At 40.2% G+C, this 21,832-nt stretch overlaps 1 protein-coding gene across 1 annotated transcript in view; it reads left to right on the top strand.

Moving 5' to 3' along the window:
• Nucleotides 1-5,783: 5,783 nt before the first annotated feature.
• Nucleotides 5,784-21,832, top strand: part of col27a1b (collagen, type XXVII, alpha 1b) — a 65,113-nt gene continuing 49,064 nt past the window's right edge. Inside the window, exons 1-5 of the mRNA XM_005928841.3 lie at nucleotides 5,784-5,988; nucleotides 6,182-6,313; nucleotides 8,104-8,168; nucleotides 13,809-15,109; nucleotides 18,288-18,341. Coding sequence (XP_005928903.1) covers nucleotides 6,261-6,313; nucleotides 8,104-8,168; nucleotides 13,809-15,109; nucleotides 18,288-18,341 — 1,473 coding nt within the window. The 5' untranslated portion in view covers nucleotides 5,784-5,988; nucleotides 6,182-6,260. The remainder of the gene's footprint in view (nucleotides 5,989-6,181; nucleotides 6,314-8,103; nucleotides 8,169-13,808; nucleotides 15,110-18,287; nucleotides 18,342-21,832) is intronic.

Raw genomic sequence — 21,832 nt, 5'->3', positions numbered from 1 at the left:
TCTGCAGTGTGAATTACTGTGAAGAATAGGGCAGCTCAGATCTTTACATTCTTTGTCATGCAGTATATATGGAAAACCAGAACCCAGCACTGTGCAAGACACTGATGTTCTTCTTTTGTTGCCTGTTTGTGTTAGGTCCTGCACCTGCCCCATTTCGATGTGATTCTTCATGTATTTTTCAATCTTTTAAAAAGCTAAAATACCATATTGTATTATTTCCAGCACTAAAGCATGCTGGGGGAGACTGAATCCACCTGCATCTATTCCACCATAACAGTGTGAGTCACTGTATGACATGAGGGAATGGATGCGCAGAGGTGTATGTTGGTGTTGTGTGTTTTTATGGAAGCCTGGGGGTGGTTGAGCATCTGTTCTATATGCCAGATCTATGCTGACCACAGGGATACAACAATTTGTTTCAGCTACACAGTCCAAGTTGTGAATCTCTACCAGATGGAAGCTGCTTTTTGTTAATTTCAAATATTTCTTTATGGGGACTGGAGACAGGCTGCAAGCCCTGAAACATTGCTTGGCTTTGCGGCAGGCTAATTATAAAGAGTCAGTTTGCCAATTCATGACAATGCAAAACAAATCAGCTAAGCCCTCGTCTTTACAGAATACTCTGCTCTCTTTTCATCTGTTGCAGTAAACAGAAGGGGAGCAGGAAGCTGATGTTGGCTCATTCTTGCTGCACATTCAAAGCACAAGATAAAAATGAGGGTTTCTGGACTTGTGACATGTTCTGTAGAGCTGCAGAGATCAGAGATCATCACAGGGTGCAATCCATGACGGAAGAGCAATTCACAGACGAGCTGTGAAGCTGTGATGACGATGAATACAAAGCTGCAGGAAAGTAAACTGTTAGTACTTCTACTGACAGTCAAACGTAGTGTGTGGCATATTATGACAGGACTGGTTTAGAAAATGAGCAATCTAGTGAGTGAGGAAATCCTTTGAAACCTCAGTTATTAAACCACTGTTTGTTTTGCACACGCTGCATCGCCACCTTTACTAGTACACTGTGTGACACAGTATTATGAGGATGCTGAATGAAGAGTTTTAGAGTCCGCTCCTTGAACAATTGCTCCTGCTGCTGTTTGACATTTGGCAGAAAGAGCAGCTTTTCAATATGGATTATTCATCAGCGGTTTGATCCCCCACTCAAATGTCACCACAACAATGCCTCTGACTTGGCAGCAGCGTCTGTCTTTCTGCAGCTCCACGGGGTAAGGAATTGGCAATAATTACCACATCTAATGTGGCCTTCAGACAGATTCAGTCTTTGTGTTCTAGCACAACTTCAAATTATTATTATTACACTGTTAAAGAGGGTTAAAATCTTGAGTTACCCTATCACTGCATTATTGCGTTCAGTGCACTCACTTATAATATATTCTAAAAAAGTAGCAAAGATGGCCGATACATGAACTGGTGCAGCATATCAGGATGAACCAGATGACTGGTGCATTGTATTATGCCGGAGTGTAGAGGGGGAAAAAAGGTTATATGTATGTATGCATGCCGCAATAATGTGTATTTTTTTAAAAACCTGCATTCAATAACTGTTTGTGTGACGTAGCACAATAACATTAAAAGGAAAACTGAGAAAACTGCCAATATACTTGAAAATGTTAAATATTAACAAACTGAAACAACTCAGTGGAGCAATATTATTAACTTTATTTTCCCTTTTCTGTCACCATTGACAAATTTCAGTCCAATATTCTGTCTCACTTTGTTTCCACAAATGCCTGAGAAAAAAAAGTCACTACAAAATGATCCACACTGTTGAAAGCTAGTTCTTAACTTTACCAGTCTGTAAAGTTAATATTCCCACAGCTGCCTTCTGTAGGAATATTTAAGGCAAGAGCTGTGAGACTAAACTGTAAAGTTTAGGTTCAGGTACAGCTAGGTAGATTTGGTGTGCAGTAGTCTTTACACGCGCACAGACAACAGAGTATAGCCTAGAACTAACATAATATACTATTGTTATAGTAGAACAAAGTACAAAGTATTTCTGGGCTGAACATCAAAACAGTGTGCTTTCAGATGTTATCATTCTTTTTGTAGTTGAAGCAGCATTGTTAGTAGGGAAATGAAATGAATATAGTAGTATTTGATACTATTATATCACTCTTTTCCTCCCCAAATTTCCTGTTGTAATATATGGAATGGGTAAACAGAACACCAGGGCATGCTCTTATTGGATCCAGCTGTGCCTGAGCAGAGTCTGCTGCATTCAGCTGGCCCCATTTCCCCAAGACATGAGAGTAAAACAAAAGAGTCTGTGTTTATCAGACAAGAGTTTCCATCTCTAGAGCATGACATGAAAAGATGTGCCATGTGTTAAGCTCATATTTTAAGGTTTGTTATAAAAATAGAACAGAATATCCAAAAATATCCCGTTTATGTTTTTACTCAAATTGAATCCAAATTGAATTGAATATATCACCATAAATCTTAAACTGTGCAAACTGAACTGTTGCTTATAACTAATTAGCACTCAGTTGAACAAATTTGCCTTCTATGCTAATTGCAATGCTAGTTACAACGACACTGTCTGCAGGAAAATCCACCAATTTTCCACACACACACAGAACTTCTCACTTGGGTCCTGTGAAGAAGAGAATATACTATTAAAATACTCATAGAAAATCTTGCAGCTTTTCCATCAAAGCTAATTCATGCTTTCCACTAAAACAAGCTTTTGGCCTGAACTGCGAGTATGCAGGAAAGTATTTGCTTGGATTGGAAGACGACTCTTCTGAAACTGCTGTCAGGTAGAAAAGCAGAAATTTAAATCCCAGAGGCCAAACTGAAAAGAGCTCTCAAACTTCTTCATGTCAAGGACCACCAACATGCATCAGACCACAAACCTTTATGTGCCCAAAGGAACCATATCTGGAAAGACTTCAAATATCTACGACACATAACATTTTACTGCCTGTGTTACATAGGAAAGCTATTACTGAAGAACACGAATGGATGGATGGATGGAATTGTTTTTCATGAGCAAAGTCATTTAATGTTTTAACAGTGATTACCAAAATTTTGAAATCAATATGGAACTTAACAGGCAGCCAGTGTCAGTTTGCCAGTACTGCAGTAATGTGCTCATACTTCTTGGTGCCAGTTAAAATCCGGGCAGCAGGGCTGTGAAGCGAGCTCTAAATGATGCCTGTATAAAAAGCACTGAGACAGTCGAAGTGAGAAAAAAGACCTATAAATTACGTCCATCTTTCATATACAGTTTGTCTAAAGATAAAATAAAGCTCTGAAGCTCGTTCTGTAAAACGCTTTATTCTCTTACACAAAAGCTGAATTGCAAAAACAGCAAACTGGCAGATCTGTTGCACTTAAATAGACATGTTACCTGGTTTATATTTTAATGCTAAGCTGAGCTAAAAAGTAACCATCTGCTTCTTCTTCTTCTTCTCATTTAACTCTTGGCAAGAAGATGAACAGGCATGCATCTAAGAACCCCTTGGCAGTTCCTGGGCAACAATTTGAGAATCACTTGCATAGGCTGCTGCAATAATCATTACAAACCCCATGAAACTTTACACTCCAGATTGAAGATCTTCCCCTAGGCTCTTCCACAGGACATAGCTCTCCTTGTCTGTAAACTAAAACGTGTGGTAACAAAAGCTCACATCCGGCGATGCTGAGACAGGTACATGGGAAGTGCTCTTTCAAGGTGGTGAGCTCCCTTCCTTCCTGGTCATGAGAGGACGAACTGTGTGGGGACTCTGTGCGAGGAGAAGAGATCCAGTTGCAGACGGCTGAATTGGTGCTCTGTTGGGTCTCCCCTGGACACTGTCATAGCGTGTTTGTTGAAGGCGGGTCAATGAGGACTTTATTTGGCAGAGGAATTTCGCAGCACACGACAGTACACATGCACATACACACATATATGCACAAATTGGAATCAGTGCAGCCCTGCAACCCTGTTATAATGGTGAGAACGGAAGTAAACAGTGAAGAGGCAGGGGGTTAAAGGGGGCTGTCACAAAAAGCTGGTTTAATGGTTTAAATTTCACTTGATTAAATTAATTGTTCATTTGTCAAAGCGGAAATGTGTTCCTCGCTTTTGCTGGGGTTCGGTTGGAGTTTGATGGAACTTGACACAGACAGAGTAGTTGCGAAGCACAAACAGCAGGAGTGTTTACACTGCAAATTTTCAAATGTCAGACAGATTACTCTGAAAAAGTTGAGTCACACGTTTCACAAGAAGTTAAATATTTTCGTAGAGCGCAAGTGGATTGGGGGTGAGTCCACAAAAGTACTTTCATGTGGTTTTGCTTCACCTCAACTGATTATGTAGATGGAAAAAACCCTAATTCAAATTCCTGGGGGTTTCTGACTCTAAAAATGTGTAAATTGCAACAGTTTCAGGTTTTTGTGACATGCAGGTTTGGCCAATAATATTATTTGCTGACATAAATGAACAGAGGTATACTTTCAATATCAGCAGAAGTGCAGAACAACTGAGAACGCACACACAGAAAGGTGCAGAGCAGTTTTAGTAGTTTTTGCAGTTCATCGGTGTTACTTTTGCTGGAATTTGGCAAATTAATAACTAGAAAGTAGCTGGAGGACCTGTTGTCATGTTGGCATTTTTGAAGCAAAGACTGACTAACCCAGAACTCTACCATGTTGGCTAAATAGGGTTTAGCCAACATGGTAGAGTTCTGGGTTATCACTAAATGCTTGAAAGCACGACTAGTAAGTTGCACAGATGTTTGCTATTTAGTAGGCTAACAGTAACAGACTAATAAAAAACTGAAATTCACTGATAGCAAGCATTGTCATTTGTGAGATCAAAACCTGTGTGCCTGTGTTGGCACACTTATAACATGGCCACATCCTGCACATCTGGTAGAAACTACCTACAGAGACAATTCTGCTATAAAGTTGGACATTTTAACATGAGAATCTGTGGAGATTGCTGAGCCAACCTTAACCACAAGAGGAAGTGCAGTAGTTGAACTTCTACTTGTTCTTCATTTCTCAGCCCCACAGTTGCCATGAAGTAGTAAAGCGGTGAGGTCGCTATGCCAAAACTGCAAAAACAGTTTAGAAGTAGATCAAGTTCTGGAGGGGTGAATGCACATCCACCACCTTTAGCATGCAGCTGACTTGTTGTGGATGCTATGTGATTAGTTAGATTTCTAAACAAAAATACTCCAGGTTGTTAGTTGCTTTATATCCCTGTACTCTTAGCAGATTTGTGGCAAACTGATGTTGTAGGAGCATGGTGAGTATAACTGGAGCTTCCAGGTGCTAAAAAACCCTTTACTAATCAAATCTTTCTGATAATAAACCCACAGAATCTTTTCGCTAAGTAAAACAGTGCTTAGATCAGAATGAATTAACCTTTATTATTAACATTTACAACGCTCCTTTAACTCCAGCAAGATATGACAGTGAGCACCATTATCCACGTCATAAGTGGAAACATCTCAATCATCAATTATCCTTAACTGATCAAAGCCAAAACTAACAAGCAGGATCTGTTTTAGAGCTTTTGTTTTTATGTCTGGTCACCATATTTCTACAGAGGGCTGACCATCTGTTTCTAAAATGGTTGCTGTGGCCCAGCAGATGCTGCAGATGTGATTGTTTCTAGCACATCCCGAAAACTACACGATTTTCAGTGATTTGATCGGCAGTACACAGACACACGTGCACACTGACAGGCTGCTGCTTTCTGAAATGACACACCTTTTGCTGAAGGAGCGCCTGAAAACCGCGTGTAGCTCCAGATTTGCTTCCCTTGGATGTCAGCTGAGGGCGACAGAGGGAGGTGTTGTCCCCCCTCTCCCGCTTCTCAAGATTTCCCTCAGTCCACAATAAACTTTCATTTTGGGAAGTCGACACACATATACACACACCGCTGGGCTTCTACATCTTGTCCTGCATTGATTCCCCGGGAAAGCTGGACGAGACTCTAACGGAAAGACGGAAAGAAATATCGGAAGCGCACAGGTGAAGCTCTGTGGAGCGTCTTTTCTTTTCCTTAAAAAAATCACATTGCTGTTATCTTCTGGAAGGAGACTCAAAGAATTAGAGGCAAGACAATGGCAAAAAGAAGCTTTTTCACTGCTGGTTAATCCCGCATCGTTTCACTGTTTTATTTTTGCTGTCTTGCACTTTTTTACTCTACGCGCGACTCTTCAAGGAACACCTGGGATGGAAAAACTTTATCTGCCTCCTCTGGACTGTAGAAAAAACTCCCAAGAAAGAATGAAGTAACCGCTATGGAGCCGGATAATGCCCCGTACTCCAAACTGAAAACCACTGGAGTCGGGGGGTGAGTCGACATATTCAGAAGTGCATAAATGAGCACTTTTCTTTCTCACTTTTCTGAATTAAAGAGGGATTTCTTTTTGTTTTTTTCGGGTTCCCCCGAATCCATGTCCTTTCGAGAAAGATGTTGATGTCTAGCAGCACTGATACAAGCAGTATGTTTTACAGTGGTTGTTTGAAAAAACTTGTGACAGCATTTCTTGGGTTACTAAGACAAATGACTTGAGCTTTTAGAGGTATTTGTTTGAGAAATCGTGCAGAACAGGTGGTGTAATTAATGGCTTGCAGAGATAAGCATGTGGAAACTATTTTCTCTGCTCTTAACATCAGTTCAGTGAAAGCCAGTGTAGTCTGCTGTGCTGTTCTACAAGTTCTGCCTTTGCAGCTTGTATCTGAATGAGCTGCCAAACGATCTGGGACTAATTTAAGGGAAATGTATGAGAGGAGGAGACACTCCTCCTCTTCCTCCTCCTCCTTTTCTCTCCTCCCTGCTGTGCATCTTACTCAGCTGGTTGGCCTGGCTGACACAATGGGAGGAGATGTCCTATAAAAGTCCAGATGTTGCATCACATAAAATCTGCAGGACATACAGGAGGCTTGGTCACAAGTGGCACATACAGTTTCTGCTGCTGCTGTCAGTTTAGCAAGATTACAGTGAAGGTGGAAGGACTAAAACTTTCTGAGGCTCAAACCAGCATTCATTGTGCCAGTGGCTGACCAGTGGTTTTGTGGCTCTTTGGAGAAGAACCGCAAATGTAAGAATTCCTGAAAATGCTTTAATTATAGCACTTGTCACTAAGTGTGTGCCACTTCAAGCAGCACTTGTACCACATTCACCCAGATTCGTCTGCTGCATTTAAAGCCCAAATGATGTGACGCGTGAAAACCTGATATTATCATAGAGACAGCTGAAATTCACACCCATTTGAGATAATTCAGCACCTTTAGAGCAGCTCCATATGAGTAATCAGCATCTCTTTTATCACTTGTCTTGACATATAAATGTCACAGAAAAATCAATGGTGTAAAATTTGCTGTGTGCTGCTTGATGTTGGATATTAAGTGGCACTGTTGGCCTGTGAAAACAGAATTGATCTAAATCTAGTTGAATGATTACACGTCCCTGTGTAGGCTGAGAAAAGCAGCTTTTTCTCACTGCTGGGTTTAGATGAAACCCCTTTTAAAACCCACAGTCCAAAAGTGCTCGGCTAGGCTGCAGTTTGCCTCAGATAAAAGTCAGATGTTAGCGATAAAACACTGACATGTGAAACACTTTTTTTCCCCAAAGCATTTGTCTATCTTTCGCTTGGCATTGTAGGTTTTAAGGTGATGTGGTGCATCTTTTTTAAAGATTGTCAGAGGCGGCCTTATGGGAGCACTTACCTGCCTCTGCTGGGCAGTAGCTTATCTGGTCAGGCAGCAAGATAAGCCAGAGCTTGCTCTCTTGAAGCAGATGTTAGACTGTTTGAAAAAGCAAGGGCTGCTGCTGCTGATGCTGCAGCAGCACCTAACATGACTGTGCCAGATGGCTCTCCAGCTAACTTAGTATGTCACTTTGCTTACTTAAACTGGTAATGTATCCTGCAAATTATTTCACATAACATTTTGCATTAAATTGAACTAAGCAAGAATGTGAAAGAGATACATTAAGGGCTCAGATGACGTTTTTAAGGAATTTATACGTTTTTTTATGAAATGTGATTGAAGTGCACCTGAAAGCTGAGTTAATTGTAAAACACAAAAATTACACAAACCTCTAACATCTGACATGTTTCCTTTTGTCTTTGTATTTAGGAGAGTTCTGATTCTTTGGACTTTACTCTGTTGTACCTGCTCTCTAAGGCTAACACAAGCACAAGGTAAGAAACTTTAAAGCAAAGGTGGGTAAGTGTCTGTTATACATTTTCATTCAATGTATTTCTGAGCATGTGGTGTCACAAATATGCCTTAAAACCACTGAGAAAAAGAAAATTGAAATAAACTAATGAGCTGTAGAAGGCTGGGTAAGTATGTGGCCCTAACATGGACTTGTTATTGTGCAAACGTTTGTCAGTTTACCACTGTTTATTTGTGAATAGCATAAATCCTGCTCAGCTTTACCTTAATGAGCAGTGCAGTCTGCCAACTACACAGACTGATTCATTGTGTTTACTCTTCGCTGGAAACCATATTAAGTTGTGGTTGAATGTGGGACAGCCACATCTTCTAATATATGTTCATAGAAGCAGGAGGTTTAAATACTTATAACTTGCTGAATTTACTAAACCAATTTTAAAGCGGTTTGGTTTCATTGCTAACGTCTCTGTTACAGCGAAAACTGAACTGGTAACTCAAATGTCGCACACAAAAACAGGTATTCTAATAATGTGCAATCAGATGTGGTTCAGACATTTATTTTGTTGGAAAAAAGATGAACCTGTGGACCTCTTTCATTCTGCAGGAGTTCATTTTTTTGTTTCTAAGCCTCTAAAGCTCAGCAAACCTCATACCCCCTCTTTGATAACTTAATTAAAGTCTTACCTGACCTATCAGCCACACTTTGCAGAGTCTTGTCTGCTTGAAGTACTTTCGCACTTTCATATTGTGACTCACACTCAGCTGTGCATCGATGTCTGCTGCAGTTAGCTTGCTGTTACACATCTGAGAGGCCATTATCAGCTTGTTGTCTGAGTCTGCTGTCAATCAAAAATCCGCCAGATTTTTATTCAATCGGCACTCTTCCCAGTTTCTCGATGTCATTTGATAACGTAAGCCACTGTGTTCCCTGATAGCAGTTTCTGGCAGTTTTATCTGAAACTCTGCATGCATCAGATGATATTTCCCTCCTGTGATGACTGAGTGTCTAGAGACCTAGTATTTTATATGTGTTAATTTGCACACTGTCAGATCCTAACAAAGCACAATTTTGTGCTTGCAAAAGGCTAAAATAGAAAAATAGTTTTGCTGTTACACAACCCGGCAGATTGTTTGGATCATTTGCAAATAGATCACATGGAGCAGTCCTGCAGATATGAAATGTCTATGCATGTTTGGATGTTGTTGCCTGTACTTCACAGTCCAGATTTTGTTATTCTACAGCTTTTAGTCTGCATTGTTTTCTACATTTTGACATCAAACACCAGAAGAAATCTTCACTGTCAGTGTGCACAGGCCTTGAAGTTTAGTTCCTACAGTTACACATATATCAGCAGCCTGTGTGTTTTTTTCAGAAGTGTTCCCGATTGAGGTCAGCCAGAGTGCAGTAATCCCAGAGTAGATATGGGAGTTCGTTATGTATGTGTTGATGTAATACCAACCATCTTCTAGATGACAGCCAATCTGTCAGTGCCAGACACTGAACCAGCAAACCTTAGTGAAACTGACTGAGCAACTACATGTACTTCTGTTATGAAGTCAGTTAGGAAAGAAGCCTAAGACTGTTTTCAATAATAATCATGATAGTAAATAAAAAAGCATACACTCTGGGTGCAGAACCTCCCACAGTTTTTAATATGGAATAGTAAAAGTTTACCAATGGCCAGCTAAACCACTGGTAATATACACTGCCCAGTAGATGGATTATTGTGCCTCATCAAAGGCCAACAAGCTTCTCTCAGATGAGAAATTTAGTGAAAACAAAACCCTTCTTGTACTTGAAGTTCTTAAAACACATTAATTTTTAGCTCATATGACCAAAAGGATTGTTGACCTCATGCGTTAACGAGGCATCCATGCCCATCTGACCATTCACGCACAAATTAGTCCTCTTACAGTACTGCATGGCAATAGACATATTTGTCTTTAAGGATACTTTACCATTTTTGCAAGGATCACTTTTTCTCTTACTAAGCGTCAGATTTTAGTGAGACTTCCACAAATCGTCTTGTACGTATTCACCAAAACTGTACCCAAGGTTGTGGTCGTGGTCACATGCGTCAATTTCTGAACAATGACCTGTGAACTGTGATGGATTGTAAGCATGTTGAGCTACTACGTCACTGACGTTCTGGTTCTTCAAAAACAGGCTATGGTTTTTGTTTTTTTTGTAGTCATCCTACAAGTTTTGACCAAAAGGTTCTGAGAACTGTCTTACCATATTTGTGTTTGGTAATTCTCACATCAAAAGACATCTTCTCTTGCACACATGGACAGTTTTTAGTGACTGCTGTGTTTAGCCACCAGCCAGAAAGAGTCTTTCTGTGAGGAGTTTTCAAAGCTTGCATGGGTTCTCCAGGTATTCCGGCCTCTTCCCACTGTCCAAAGACATGTGTGGGTTAGGTAATTAGAAATTCTAAACTGGCTATAAGTATGAATATGAATGGTTGTCTGTTTCCGTGCAGCCTGTGCAGTGTACCCTGTCTGTCACGCGATGACAGCTGGGATAGGCTCCAACCCCCAATGGATCTCCTCCAGTGTGTCGAAATGGCAAACCACTAGCCTGACTGTTATTTTTAGAAAATGGACAAAGATCCATGAAGGGAAATCTGGTGAGTGGTTGAGGACTTGAGCAAAGATTGTTTATGTCACGAAAAAACTCCTCCGTTTTCAAAGTGCTCTGAGCAGGCGCCAGATGCTACACTGGCATGTGTCACAATTAGGACGGTTTCCTATAAACGCTCCCTCGGATGCCTCAGGATGTTACTGTAGCACTCCCTGTTGACACTCTCACCCCGAGGAATTAATTTTCTGTGCGTAAACTGAAAAATGTTGAGAAAAATCCAGAACATTTCACATATGACACGCTACCTCTGGGCTTGTAAACTGTGGACTCTTCAATGGAAAACTGCTCGTAGCTGGAGACCCAGATCTCATCACAAACAATAGTCATGTGAAATTTAGGTAAGGTTTAAACAGAAGTTGATGTTGCCTCTCAATGCAGGTTTTAGGTCTTTGGTGAAAATGTACAGCACACAGTATAAGTGGTCAGAGCACCACTTCCTGAGAATGATCTAAAAATAGCAGTCGTGGTGAAAACCATCTGGTGATGGCAGAGAAGATGACCTTGAGCTGGAGATTGTCTAAATTGAAATAATGTAAGGATTTTTACGTACCTGTTCTCAGAACTTTTTGATCACATCACATAAATGTAAAGAGACATGATTTGTTATTCAGTGTTGTTGCTTTTCTTGATGGTATCTATAAAATAGACATTTTTTGTCTCTGCTAGAATATTTTTGCTGTCAAGCTGTTGCAGAAAATACAGAATCTACATTAGCAGCATACTAATAGTGGAAACGTATTAATCTTCCCCTGCTTTCTGTGAAAAGTTTTTGTTGTCTGATACACTTGTACTTTAACTATGCGTGTCTCCAGGATGTGTCAGACTCAGTTCTCAGTTATTATTTTTTTCAGCTCATCAGGAGGCCACAAAAAGCCAGAGGCAGCCCGCCTACCCGCTTAGATTTAAATATGCAGTGTAAGCCCTGAAAGTACATCACACAATGAAAGAACAATTTTGCTTTCCTCATACCATATTAACAATTCAAATCAGTTCTATATAAGAAATTTGACTGAAGAAGGCTTTTGTTCTTGTTTCACTTACTGTTTGATGTGTCTTTTCCATGTGTGAATTTTTCAGTCGAGCTGACCTCCCGCTGCCTGCACATACTGAGCTGGATTTCCCGCCTCCTAGCGGGACTCGTGTCTATACTTGTTTTTCTTCTGCTGAGCCAGAATTGATCACTTAGCGATTTATATTTGCTAAGTGAAAAAGAATGGGTATTTACAATTTCTATGTGAGCTTTTAGTCTAAGAAGATGGGGAAACGTACAGAGAAGATTAATACATAATATATATTTAGCATGCGCTGATTGGTTTGAGATTTTTCAGCCCTACTAATTTAAACAGAAAAAAACCCTATATTTAGAATCACTGATTACCTAAATTTATGGCTAATAATAGAAAATAATATAATAATGTGAAGTCAGTCTGTTTTGATTTGAAGAGTTCAGTCCATTATATTTATAGTCAAAAGAAAAGGCTAATCCATGAAGTCAGGCCTGGCATGAAACAGGTAAGTTGGGATTGACATAGTTTAAATAGTGTAGCTGAGATTTGCCAGTTTAATGTGTAGAATGGCGTGAGCTGAGCTATAATGTGGGTATTGAGATCCAAATCTACTCAGTTTTGTTCGTCACACGCTGGTTTATATCATAAAGATCCTGCAGTATTATGGTCTGATCATATAAACAAGCACTTGATGATAATGGGGAGGAAGAACTAATGATAAGAGACCCGTTGATGTGCTGAGATTGTGAGCTGACTTTAACGTCTTGACCTGACTGCCCGAAGTAACGATGTGCTTGATGTTTGACTTCTAAAGATGAGTAAATGTTATTTTTTCAAATGCAACATCGAAGTTAAAAGAATAAATAACTGAGACAACCTTGATGCTGTTACTTTAATGGGTCTCGGTTTGTGGTTTGGGACAAGCAGTGTTACTAAATGTATAATATTTCAGCTTTTTCTCTATTTAAATTTTGGTTAAATATAGGTTATAATGGTATTGGTTCATTGAAAGAATGTTTCTGACTCTATATTCTATTCTAATAGGTGGTAAATGGACTGGTTTTTATGTAGCGCTTTTCTACTTGAGCACTCAAAGTGCTTTGTACTGGTTGCATCATTCACACATCTAACACAGTCTTCTAACACTCCAATACATTGGCGTTAGTTTCTTGCCAAGGGATATTTGGGATGCAGACAGGAGCAGCCATCGATTGAACCACCAACCTTCCGATCAGTAGATGAGGTCATCTAGTAATCGGAAGCTTGGTAGCTCTGCCTCCTGGTCACAAGAGAAATGGGACACTTTCCCAAGAGTGTACGTTTATCGCAAAGAGTTCTTTAGAAAAAAAGCACCCGTTTCTTGCTACAATGAAATGTGGATTTAATTAAACTTTAGCACAAAGGTGTGGATCCAATTAGGTGCAATATACAGAATACACGGTGCTGTAATGGATCACTGTTACCCACATTTTCCTCCCTTGAGAAGCAAGTAGCAATTAAAACCCGCAGAAAATACAGCAGTGTGTTTTCATGAGCTTGGGCCCCTGTCAGAGCGATCATCTTTAATCAGCAGACATTTCCAGATAAAGCGAGATAGCATTTCTGTTTCTAATGCACCTCTTAAAAACCCACCACTTTCCTTTCCAGGGACTCGTTCAGCCTCCTTACCCTGAAATTGTTCCAATTAAGCCTGATGTAACGATCACACAATTTCCAGCAATCCCCAAAAGCAAATATGGAAGTGTGACCATATATTGGAAATTTTATGCAGTCTTTTAAAATTGTCTTTGCCTCAGGTTTTTCCATTAGTTGGACTTTAAACTTATGATGCCATGATGGGAATTCACATCTCAATAGATGATCATTTATATTATTGCACTTTTGTTTTTACTTGAATACAGATTGCATTTGAGTAGGATGCTAATAATCAGATTCTTGTGTAAATTTAATTAGCTTATTAATTGCACACAGAATTAGCTGTCCGCTAATGTTTCTTTCTTGTTTCCTTAAAGATGTAGATGTCTTGCAGCAGCTTGGACTTACTGGGCGAAGGACTGGCAGCTCCCCATCTTCAAGCTCTCGATCCATCCATCATGGCATCATCCCCTTCAAGTCAGGCGTTATCCTCACTGAGAGGGCACGCATCCAGGCACCTCTGCGAACTGTTATACCCTCTTCTTACAACCCCTCCAATCTCTCCCTTATCCTTAGCCTATCTGTTCATCGCATCAACAACGCTTTCCTTTTCTCAGCTCTGTCAAAGAAAAGAAAAGTTCAGCTCGGAGTGCAATTTGTACCAGGGAAGGTCCTTGTACACGTAGGACAGCAGAGCTCTGTAAGTTTTGACTACGATGTCTACAATGGCCAGTGGCACAGTCTGGCTTTGGATATTCGAGGCCAACAAGTGTTCTTACACACATCTTGTGGTAAGAAAAGCATACATGCAGATTTGCATTCTAGAAAACAGGAGACTCTGGATCCAGAGGGCTCCTTCCTGCTGGGCAAAATGGACCACAGCTCGGTGCCATTTGAAGGTGCCATCTGTCAGTTTGACATTTATCCCTCAGCTGAGGCAGCTCATAACTATTGTGATTACATTAAGAAACAATGCAGAGAAGCTGACACTTATCGGCCTGTATTTCCACCACTGCTACCTCTATTTTCCACAGACCCAAACGTGACTGTCACTCACATAACTCCTCTCTCTTTGACGGAGATATCCAAAAAGGCTCGGACACCTAATTTGGCCTTCACTGAGGAAAACATGAGGACTACAGTTCTTCCTTCAACCAACTCCGTGATGTCTGTGTATATGGCAATGAGTACTCCAAAACCTGGTGCTGTGTCCGTTTCTCCAACAGTTCACCCAGGGCTTGAAAGCCCATCTAGATTTCCAACTCAGTCTGTTACAACATCTCCTGGGATCAACATGACTCCACCGAACCCCAAACCAACCTCACACGCCATAAAAAACACAAAGCAGGCAGATACCAACTCACCGCAACCTTCTGGAAAAAGTATACACTTACCTGTTTTTACCAGATCATCAGAGATGAAGCCGGCTCTCCAAAGTACAGCTGCTTCCACGCAGGGGTCTCCTTCAAACGCCTACTTTTCTAATAAAAAGCAGCTAACCACAGTAGCTCCAAAGAAACCCGAGCCAAAGGTGACCAGCGTGCTGGATGTCAAGCCCACCTCGCTCACTCCAGTCACTCCAGCTGCAACAGATGGCTTTCAAACATTTGACCTGGAACCGACCCAATTCTCTGCACTCGCTGGATCACCTGGACTAAAGGGCGAACCAGGACCGCTGGTAAGTGTGTCAGCTCTAAACAGACACAACACAAACATTTTGCTGAAATCCGTGAATGTCTGTGTTGAAATAACTGTAAAACGATTAGATGAGTGCATTTCTGGTGTTGCTGTGTTTGAATTCAAGCATTTTTTTTTTTAATCTTTGTATTGTTATATTTTAGCTTAGTCTATTAACCCTTTGTTGAACCACAGTGACACATAAGTTCAACAGGTTGTTGCTTCAATAATGGCTTATTTGCTGGTTCACTCTGTGATCTCCAGACCTGCTCTGATGTAAAAACTGATGCTGCTCTTTATTGTGTGGTTTTGTGAATCAGGCAGTCACCCAGCGTGCACTGTTCTGATTGTAGAAGTACTGGTTGTGTTAATGATGGGGAGTTTTTAAAAATCCACTAAATCGTTTTATTTCATGACTTTGATAAAGTACTTGCAAGCAGTGCTAATAATTTTCAAACCTCATTTTTATTTTCAAAGCTATAGTGAAAACAGCCAGGTTCACAGTCGGCATTTGCCAGTCAGTGTTTGTCTTGGTGGAAGGGCCGGCAGTGAGGTGTTAGATTCCTTTGGGAGGGAGTGGGACTGCTCAGAGAACGAATACTTTTAAAGCAGGGTCAAAGGTAAAAAGGGATAAAGCACTTGTGCCCAGTTACCTATTGGGACTAAATATTTGAAGGCCTTATAATATAATATAAATGTTACACTTGCATACAGGGCAATAATAAATACAATTGTATAGTTATGTTGTCTGAACAAGTTGCTGAGTTTGGCTTATAGTCCAATTTAACTTATCTTATGTGCCATTTATTATTATTTTTAAATTCTGATGCCACTCTGCTGGGATACAGCTGACGTAAGTGGGCTGCTTACAAGAGTTTCACGAACTTTGTTTTGAAAATGTGGTTATGATAGGCTCAAATATAAAGTATAAATCTAATCTGAAGTGATGATTAGATGATAAAAGAAGGTTTTAATTTTGAAGAACCAGAGTCTATTTGGATCTTGAAGCTTTTGGAGCATTGAGATACATATTGTTTGTTCACATGAATCAGATAAATATACATATATTTCAGAAAAAAATAGACAATACAGAGAATACCGATGTCATTGTAAAGTTCAGTGTTTCAGTTAAATAAGTGATCTTTTCTTCATGTTACCCTGTATGAAATTATTTCAACACCGATGTATACAATAATATCATAATTTATTTCATCGTGTAATATTCTCAGGTAAAGACATCCATCCATCAATCTAACGAAAAGTTCTTGATGCCTAACCAAACCAGTGATTGTAAGCAAAATAAAAAAATTAAGTGCAAACGAAATTAATCGGCTAATGAAAACAAAGCCCTGGATTGATAACAGAGTCGGATCTCCTGGCTGGAAAACTTGTCATCTACACTCCTCCGACCTAAATATGTAGACTTTGTCTCTCTAAAATATAACAGTAGTATAACTCTTGAAGTCTGCTATTGCCTCATCAGCGCACTGATGGCAAGGGTTTCACTCTGGTATGACAGCGCTATCTGATGGAATGGCAGTATCTGTCACCCTGGGAGCACATTAAGAATGGCTATCAATTAATATTCTAATTATATAACGGAATATAAATTAGATTGGATATTCAATTGTCAAATGATTAATTGATTGTGAGGGGAAAAAAAATTCTACAGCGCCAGCAGCAGTCTCTCTCTCGAGTGGCACAGAATGCGAGGGTGGCCGGGGGAGTTAATGACATGCGCTGCTCCAAGTGTAAGAGATAAATAATTTCGCTTAATCGAGGAACATATGATAGCGATTAGGGAACGTGAGTGAATGGGTCATAATATTTGTCTGATGTTGTAAATAACGATTCAGTAGCTAGCCATGAGCTAAGCTGGATGTTTAGGAGGAAGTTGGAGACATTTGGATAGTTTATTATTGTTTGGTATTGTTTGTTTTGTTTTGGGGGTTTTTAAACAAATTATCATGTGGTTTTTGGAGAATGCTGACACCACTTTTAAGATACATACACTAATGGTGACAAATGTTACATGATGTAATTTTGTTCTCAGAAGGTCAAATTGGTGGTGACTGTTTGGCCCTTCTGTGCTGCCTGAGCGTAAAGCATCCATGTTTTAGGATTTTTTGCTTCTTTGCGGTGATATTATACTTGAAGCACTGCTTACTGTCATATTTGCTGCTTACCTTTCTACACCAATCAGCTTTTTGACAGATTGAATTAATGTGATACTTTATCAAATTCCTCCCTTTCTGCAAACTGCAGTTTGACTGGTTGGTGGAGGCGTACAACTAAAATTTTAGTCATGTTTCAATCTAATGACTTCTCTGAAAACATGAGCTCCAGTACTGCCTTGGCACTGACCCTAGCAGCGACTACAGCTGAGTCTACTTATCATGTGTGGACAGCCTGATGGTTGCAATCTAAAGAATCTAAAAGTTGTTGAAAGACATTTGGATTTCCAGAGTGTACGGAGGCTGAAATAGTATAATTATAGCTTGTGGTCTTGGCTGAGACAGACCAAAGTGCTCCATACATCTGACATTATTACAGTAGCCCAATTTCAGCAGGACTGCCTCAGGCTGTTTTAGGTCTATTTTTTCTTTTCCACTTTAAACTGCTTGAACAATGGGAAAATAAGTAACAATCCTAACATTTCAAGCAAACTCAGGTTCCTCAGATTGACCCCTCATTAAGTTTGACCTTTCAGGACTTTGCTAATCCATGTATGAAATTGTTTCAAAGCTAGCTGATGCTTATAATTAATGTGATCGGCTGTGACTGGAACCAGCGCCGACCTCCCAACCAGTGCAATGACTCAGAGTTACAGTGTATGCACTTTAGTGGTTTTGGGCTGAAATAACATTGGCTGCTGAGGGAGAGTGCGACATTAGTTTCTAACAAGATATCCTCATGCCTGCCAGCGTCTCAGTGCCCGAGTGCTTTGCAACTTATAGCTAACTTCACCAAGGGACAAAAAAACTCAACATGTTTTTACTAACTGACTCTTGAGCTTGAGTTTTAAAGGTTTTTCTTTACTTTGAAAACTCCAAATTTGCTGTCTTTTATTATTCAAGAGTATTCAAGACTCTCTTAAAATAACACAAAAAAGGCAGCAGCTTCTATTTCCTCCTCTGTATTTCACTCTGACACTGACAACTTCTATATTTTGCTTTTAGGGTCTGCCAGGACTTCCAGGGTTGCCAGGAAAGCCGGGCAAGAGGGGCCCACGGGTGAGCATTTCCCAGTCAATCCAACCAGTGACAAGTTTAACCACAAATACCCACAATTCTTCTTTCTTTCCCTTCTGGGCTCTTCTACAGTTCCTTTCATGCTCAAATCTCTATAATGCTCTAATGATAGGGTGATAACACCACTAGCTGTTCACCGATGTGCATGACCTTTTGAGTGTTTTGATCAGCGCTCAGTGGATCACAGAAGATTTTTCAGTCACTTGTTAGTTCGCTTTGGCTCTGGGTTTGATCTAGCTGACCTTATGTTTTCAAGGTCCGTTTGCAAAGCTTTAGAGCAAGCAAACACAACCTACACATATGTGGGTTAAAATATAATGGATCACATTATGTAGATATTTAATAGACGCTGAGAAAAATGAAGGTTGCAGCACATTAACAGTACTTAAATTAGGCATGGGTCCTAAGTTAATGTCAGTGAATAGTTCTATTGTATTCCAATGAGTATAAGTCTTCTGGTGCCATGTCTTTAATTTCTAGACTCAGTGTAGCTCGAGAACTGATGGAATCAAATAGAGAAGGTGGAGATGTTATTTTAAGCTCATGTTTTCAGAAGAAATTTAAGAAGTGAAAGAACACCGGGGCATAATTTGTCCTAAGGGAAGGTTTATTGTTATAATTTCTCTCAAAGACATTGTCATTGATGGGTGTTTAAGTAGTTTCTGACCTGTGAACTACTTCTTCACCACCCATGGATAGAATGAAAGAGGAAACATTTTCAGTGGTGTGATACTGGTCTTTTTGTTGACCTGCCACTAAAGTGTACCTGCAGAGCACTTGTGCATCTAAAGACTTTGCATATCAGCTACCTACTGGAGCCTATGAGATTGCACCCTGCAGTTGGGCCTCAGGGGTGGGTTGTGGAACCCAACCTCTTTAAACAAGGAAGAAAGAGGGCTTTGTCCCCATCTTATTAAAGGCATTTAAGACCCTGTCTGGAGCTCAGTAGCTCTCTCCAGTTGTACTCCATACCCTCTATAGAGCTCATTCATCATCAAGCTCTCGAGACCCAACTATAGGCCAAGCTGACTCAGATTGCGAGGGTGCAGTTCAGGTTTTTCAACGTTTCCATGAACCGTCCTGGTTTACACGATTAGAGAGGGAATACCAAACGGCTACACGCATGACCTGCAGAAAGCTAACAAGTGGACTCTGATCTAGTAAATCCGTTATAAACATTTGGATTAAAACTGACGTTTGCTGTATTTTATATTTGGTGTTCATTTCCATGTAATTCAAAACATAGTTGCTTTTTTTGGCCCCATTTTGTGCCCATTTGTCAAAAAAGTTTAAACTTAAAACAACAATGTTTAGTAGAAAAATGAATGACTCAGTGTGGAAACATGGCCAAGTGTGACTGGGAAGCCTAGTGACTTTGTTTTGGTTGAATTCAAACTCACCAGAGCAGAATCCAATTTAAACGAATGAGTCTCTACACTGTGTACGGCTAAATTTACAGAATTATCATACAGTTGCCACAGTTAGTCCATTTTTCAAGAATTTTCTGTCTGAAACATTTTTATCACTAATTCAAGAGTTATATCTTTCATGCAAGAGATATTTGGAAAAGGCAGGATGCAAGCAACTGCAGATTCAGTTGGCTGTATAAGATGCTGGTCACCTATGGGAAATTAAAAGGCATGGGGAAATAGAGAGTGTGTAAGAGCATTTTCTCAAGTTAAAAGAGCAATCCAATCTTTTGCAGATCAAATTTCACCTTCTTTCTGGTCAGATATAAACCAAATGTTCCAGGGAGACACAATATTAAAGAAGCTGCTCTGCTATTGCAGAAAATATGTGAACAGTGTAGCATTTCCGGGAAAGTGTAGTTCTTTTTCCCATCATAAACTTTACAACGTTTGGAATATCCCTGCACTATTAAGGCTTTACCTCTCTGACATCGAGGTGCCATGTCTGACCGAGCAGACAGTCTCACCGCTGCTACCACCTTAAAGCACCTCTTGACACGTGAAAACATCCATGTTCCTTGACACAGCCGTAAACCTGGCAGGGTGCCGAAGATCACCTGGCACTGAATGTGAGGCTTGAGAGAAGATCAAAGAGGGCTTTGTGCAAACAAACTGACCTGCCAGCGTATAATCAGTATGCAATGCTGGGTTATTGTGAAACTGAGAATATTTGCACAATTGCCTGAAGAATGCTTGATACATTCTGACACAAATTGCAGGGTCAGCAATGGAACTGATTAATTCAATTCAATTCAATTTTATTTATATAGCGCCAAATCACAACAAAATCGACTATGATTATGCAGGGTACATGCTCCGTATGTAGCCATGACTAAGAGCTAGATTACATTTGCTATTTTTCACACATTCAAGTTAAGAGACACTGACATTCTGAACAGTTTGTTGATCACCAATGAAATGATCCTGAACATCAACAGAAACACTGACCATATGCCAGTGTCACATCAAGAGAATTCAGTCCTAACCACAGACATGTCAAGAAAATGCCAACTCCTCACAGACAGGCTCAGTCGGTCACCATTGTTTTCTATGTGAAACAAGAACCCTGTTTGATGATTGCAAATTAAGTTGTTGGGGCCAGATTAGTCATTGCACAACACCAGCTGTACTGATGACCGTGCCACTGATCTTGGGGAAACAATTAGTGCTCAGTTAGGACCTGAGCTCATAACTCAATAAAATTAATAAGCTAAGATCTTTTAATGTACATTATATTGCATAAGCATCATATAAAAGCTAGTAATTCCGTCCCTGTGCTCCAGAGAAGGCGTTAGCAGGTCTGTTCTGGGTTAATGGCCTATAAAACTGCAGCACTCCACGCGCCACTCCTGTAAAAACCTTGCCCCACATCATAAACCTGGTCACAGTGCTGGCACATAGGTACCCTTCATCTGCAGACCTCAGGTGTGTTTGTGTGCTTCTATATCTTATTAGTATTCATTATCTTGCGGTTATGTGCTGGTGGTCTCTAAATGACCACTTGTCAGGGCTCATTTTAATAATTAATAATGTGAAGGCACTTTGACAAATGTATGCATTCTACTTATTATTCTTTTCCCTGCTGGGATATCACCCAAACAGCTTGTCATCATTATTAGGCCTCCTTACCTTATGTACTGTGAGAATGTAATTTGTAATACACTATCCTGACCTCTCTTTTTCTCAGTTTCTCTTTCGTCCTTGCTTCCTATCTGAAGCTAATGACTTCCATACGTTTTCATATTGAGCTGAAAGGCAGAATGGTCTGACTAGAAGAGGAGGAGGAAATCTGTAGATGAGCTTCTGTTAAGTGTCTCCATATGTCCAGCAGCAAGCGTCTGCTTGGGGAGAGGTCTGGCCAGTTTGAGGGGAACTGTCCAGGCTGTGGACTCTCCACAGTGTGATAATACAGCACGATAAATAACAGAGACAGAAACTGGCTGGATCACCCAACCGTACACTTACACCTTTTGGCCCCTGTCTATTTTACTCAGAGTAATTCAA

This window comes from Haplochromis burtoni, unplaced genomic scaffold, assembly GCF_018398535.1.
Source record: "Haplochromis burtoni strain Fernald_Lab_line unplaced genomic scaffold, NCSU_Asbu1 Contig_111, whole genome shotgun sequence".
NCBI lineage: Eukaryota > Metazoa > Chordata > Actinopteri > Cichliformes > Cichlidae > Haplochromis > Haplochromis burtoni.
This window is presented reverse-complemented; position numbering and strand designations above follow the sequence as displayed.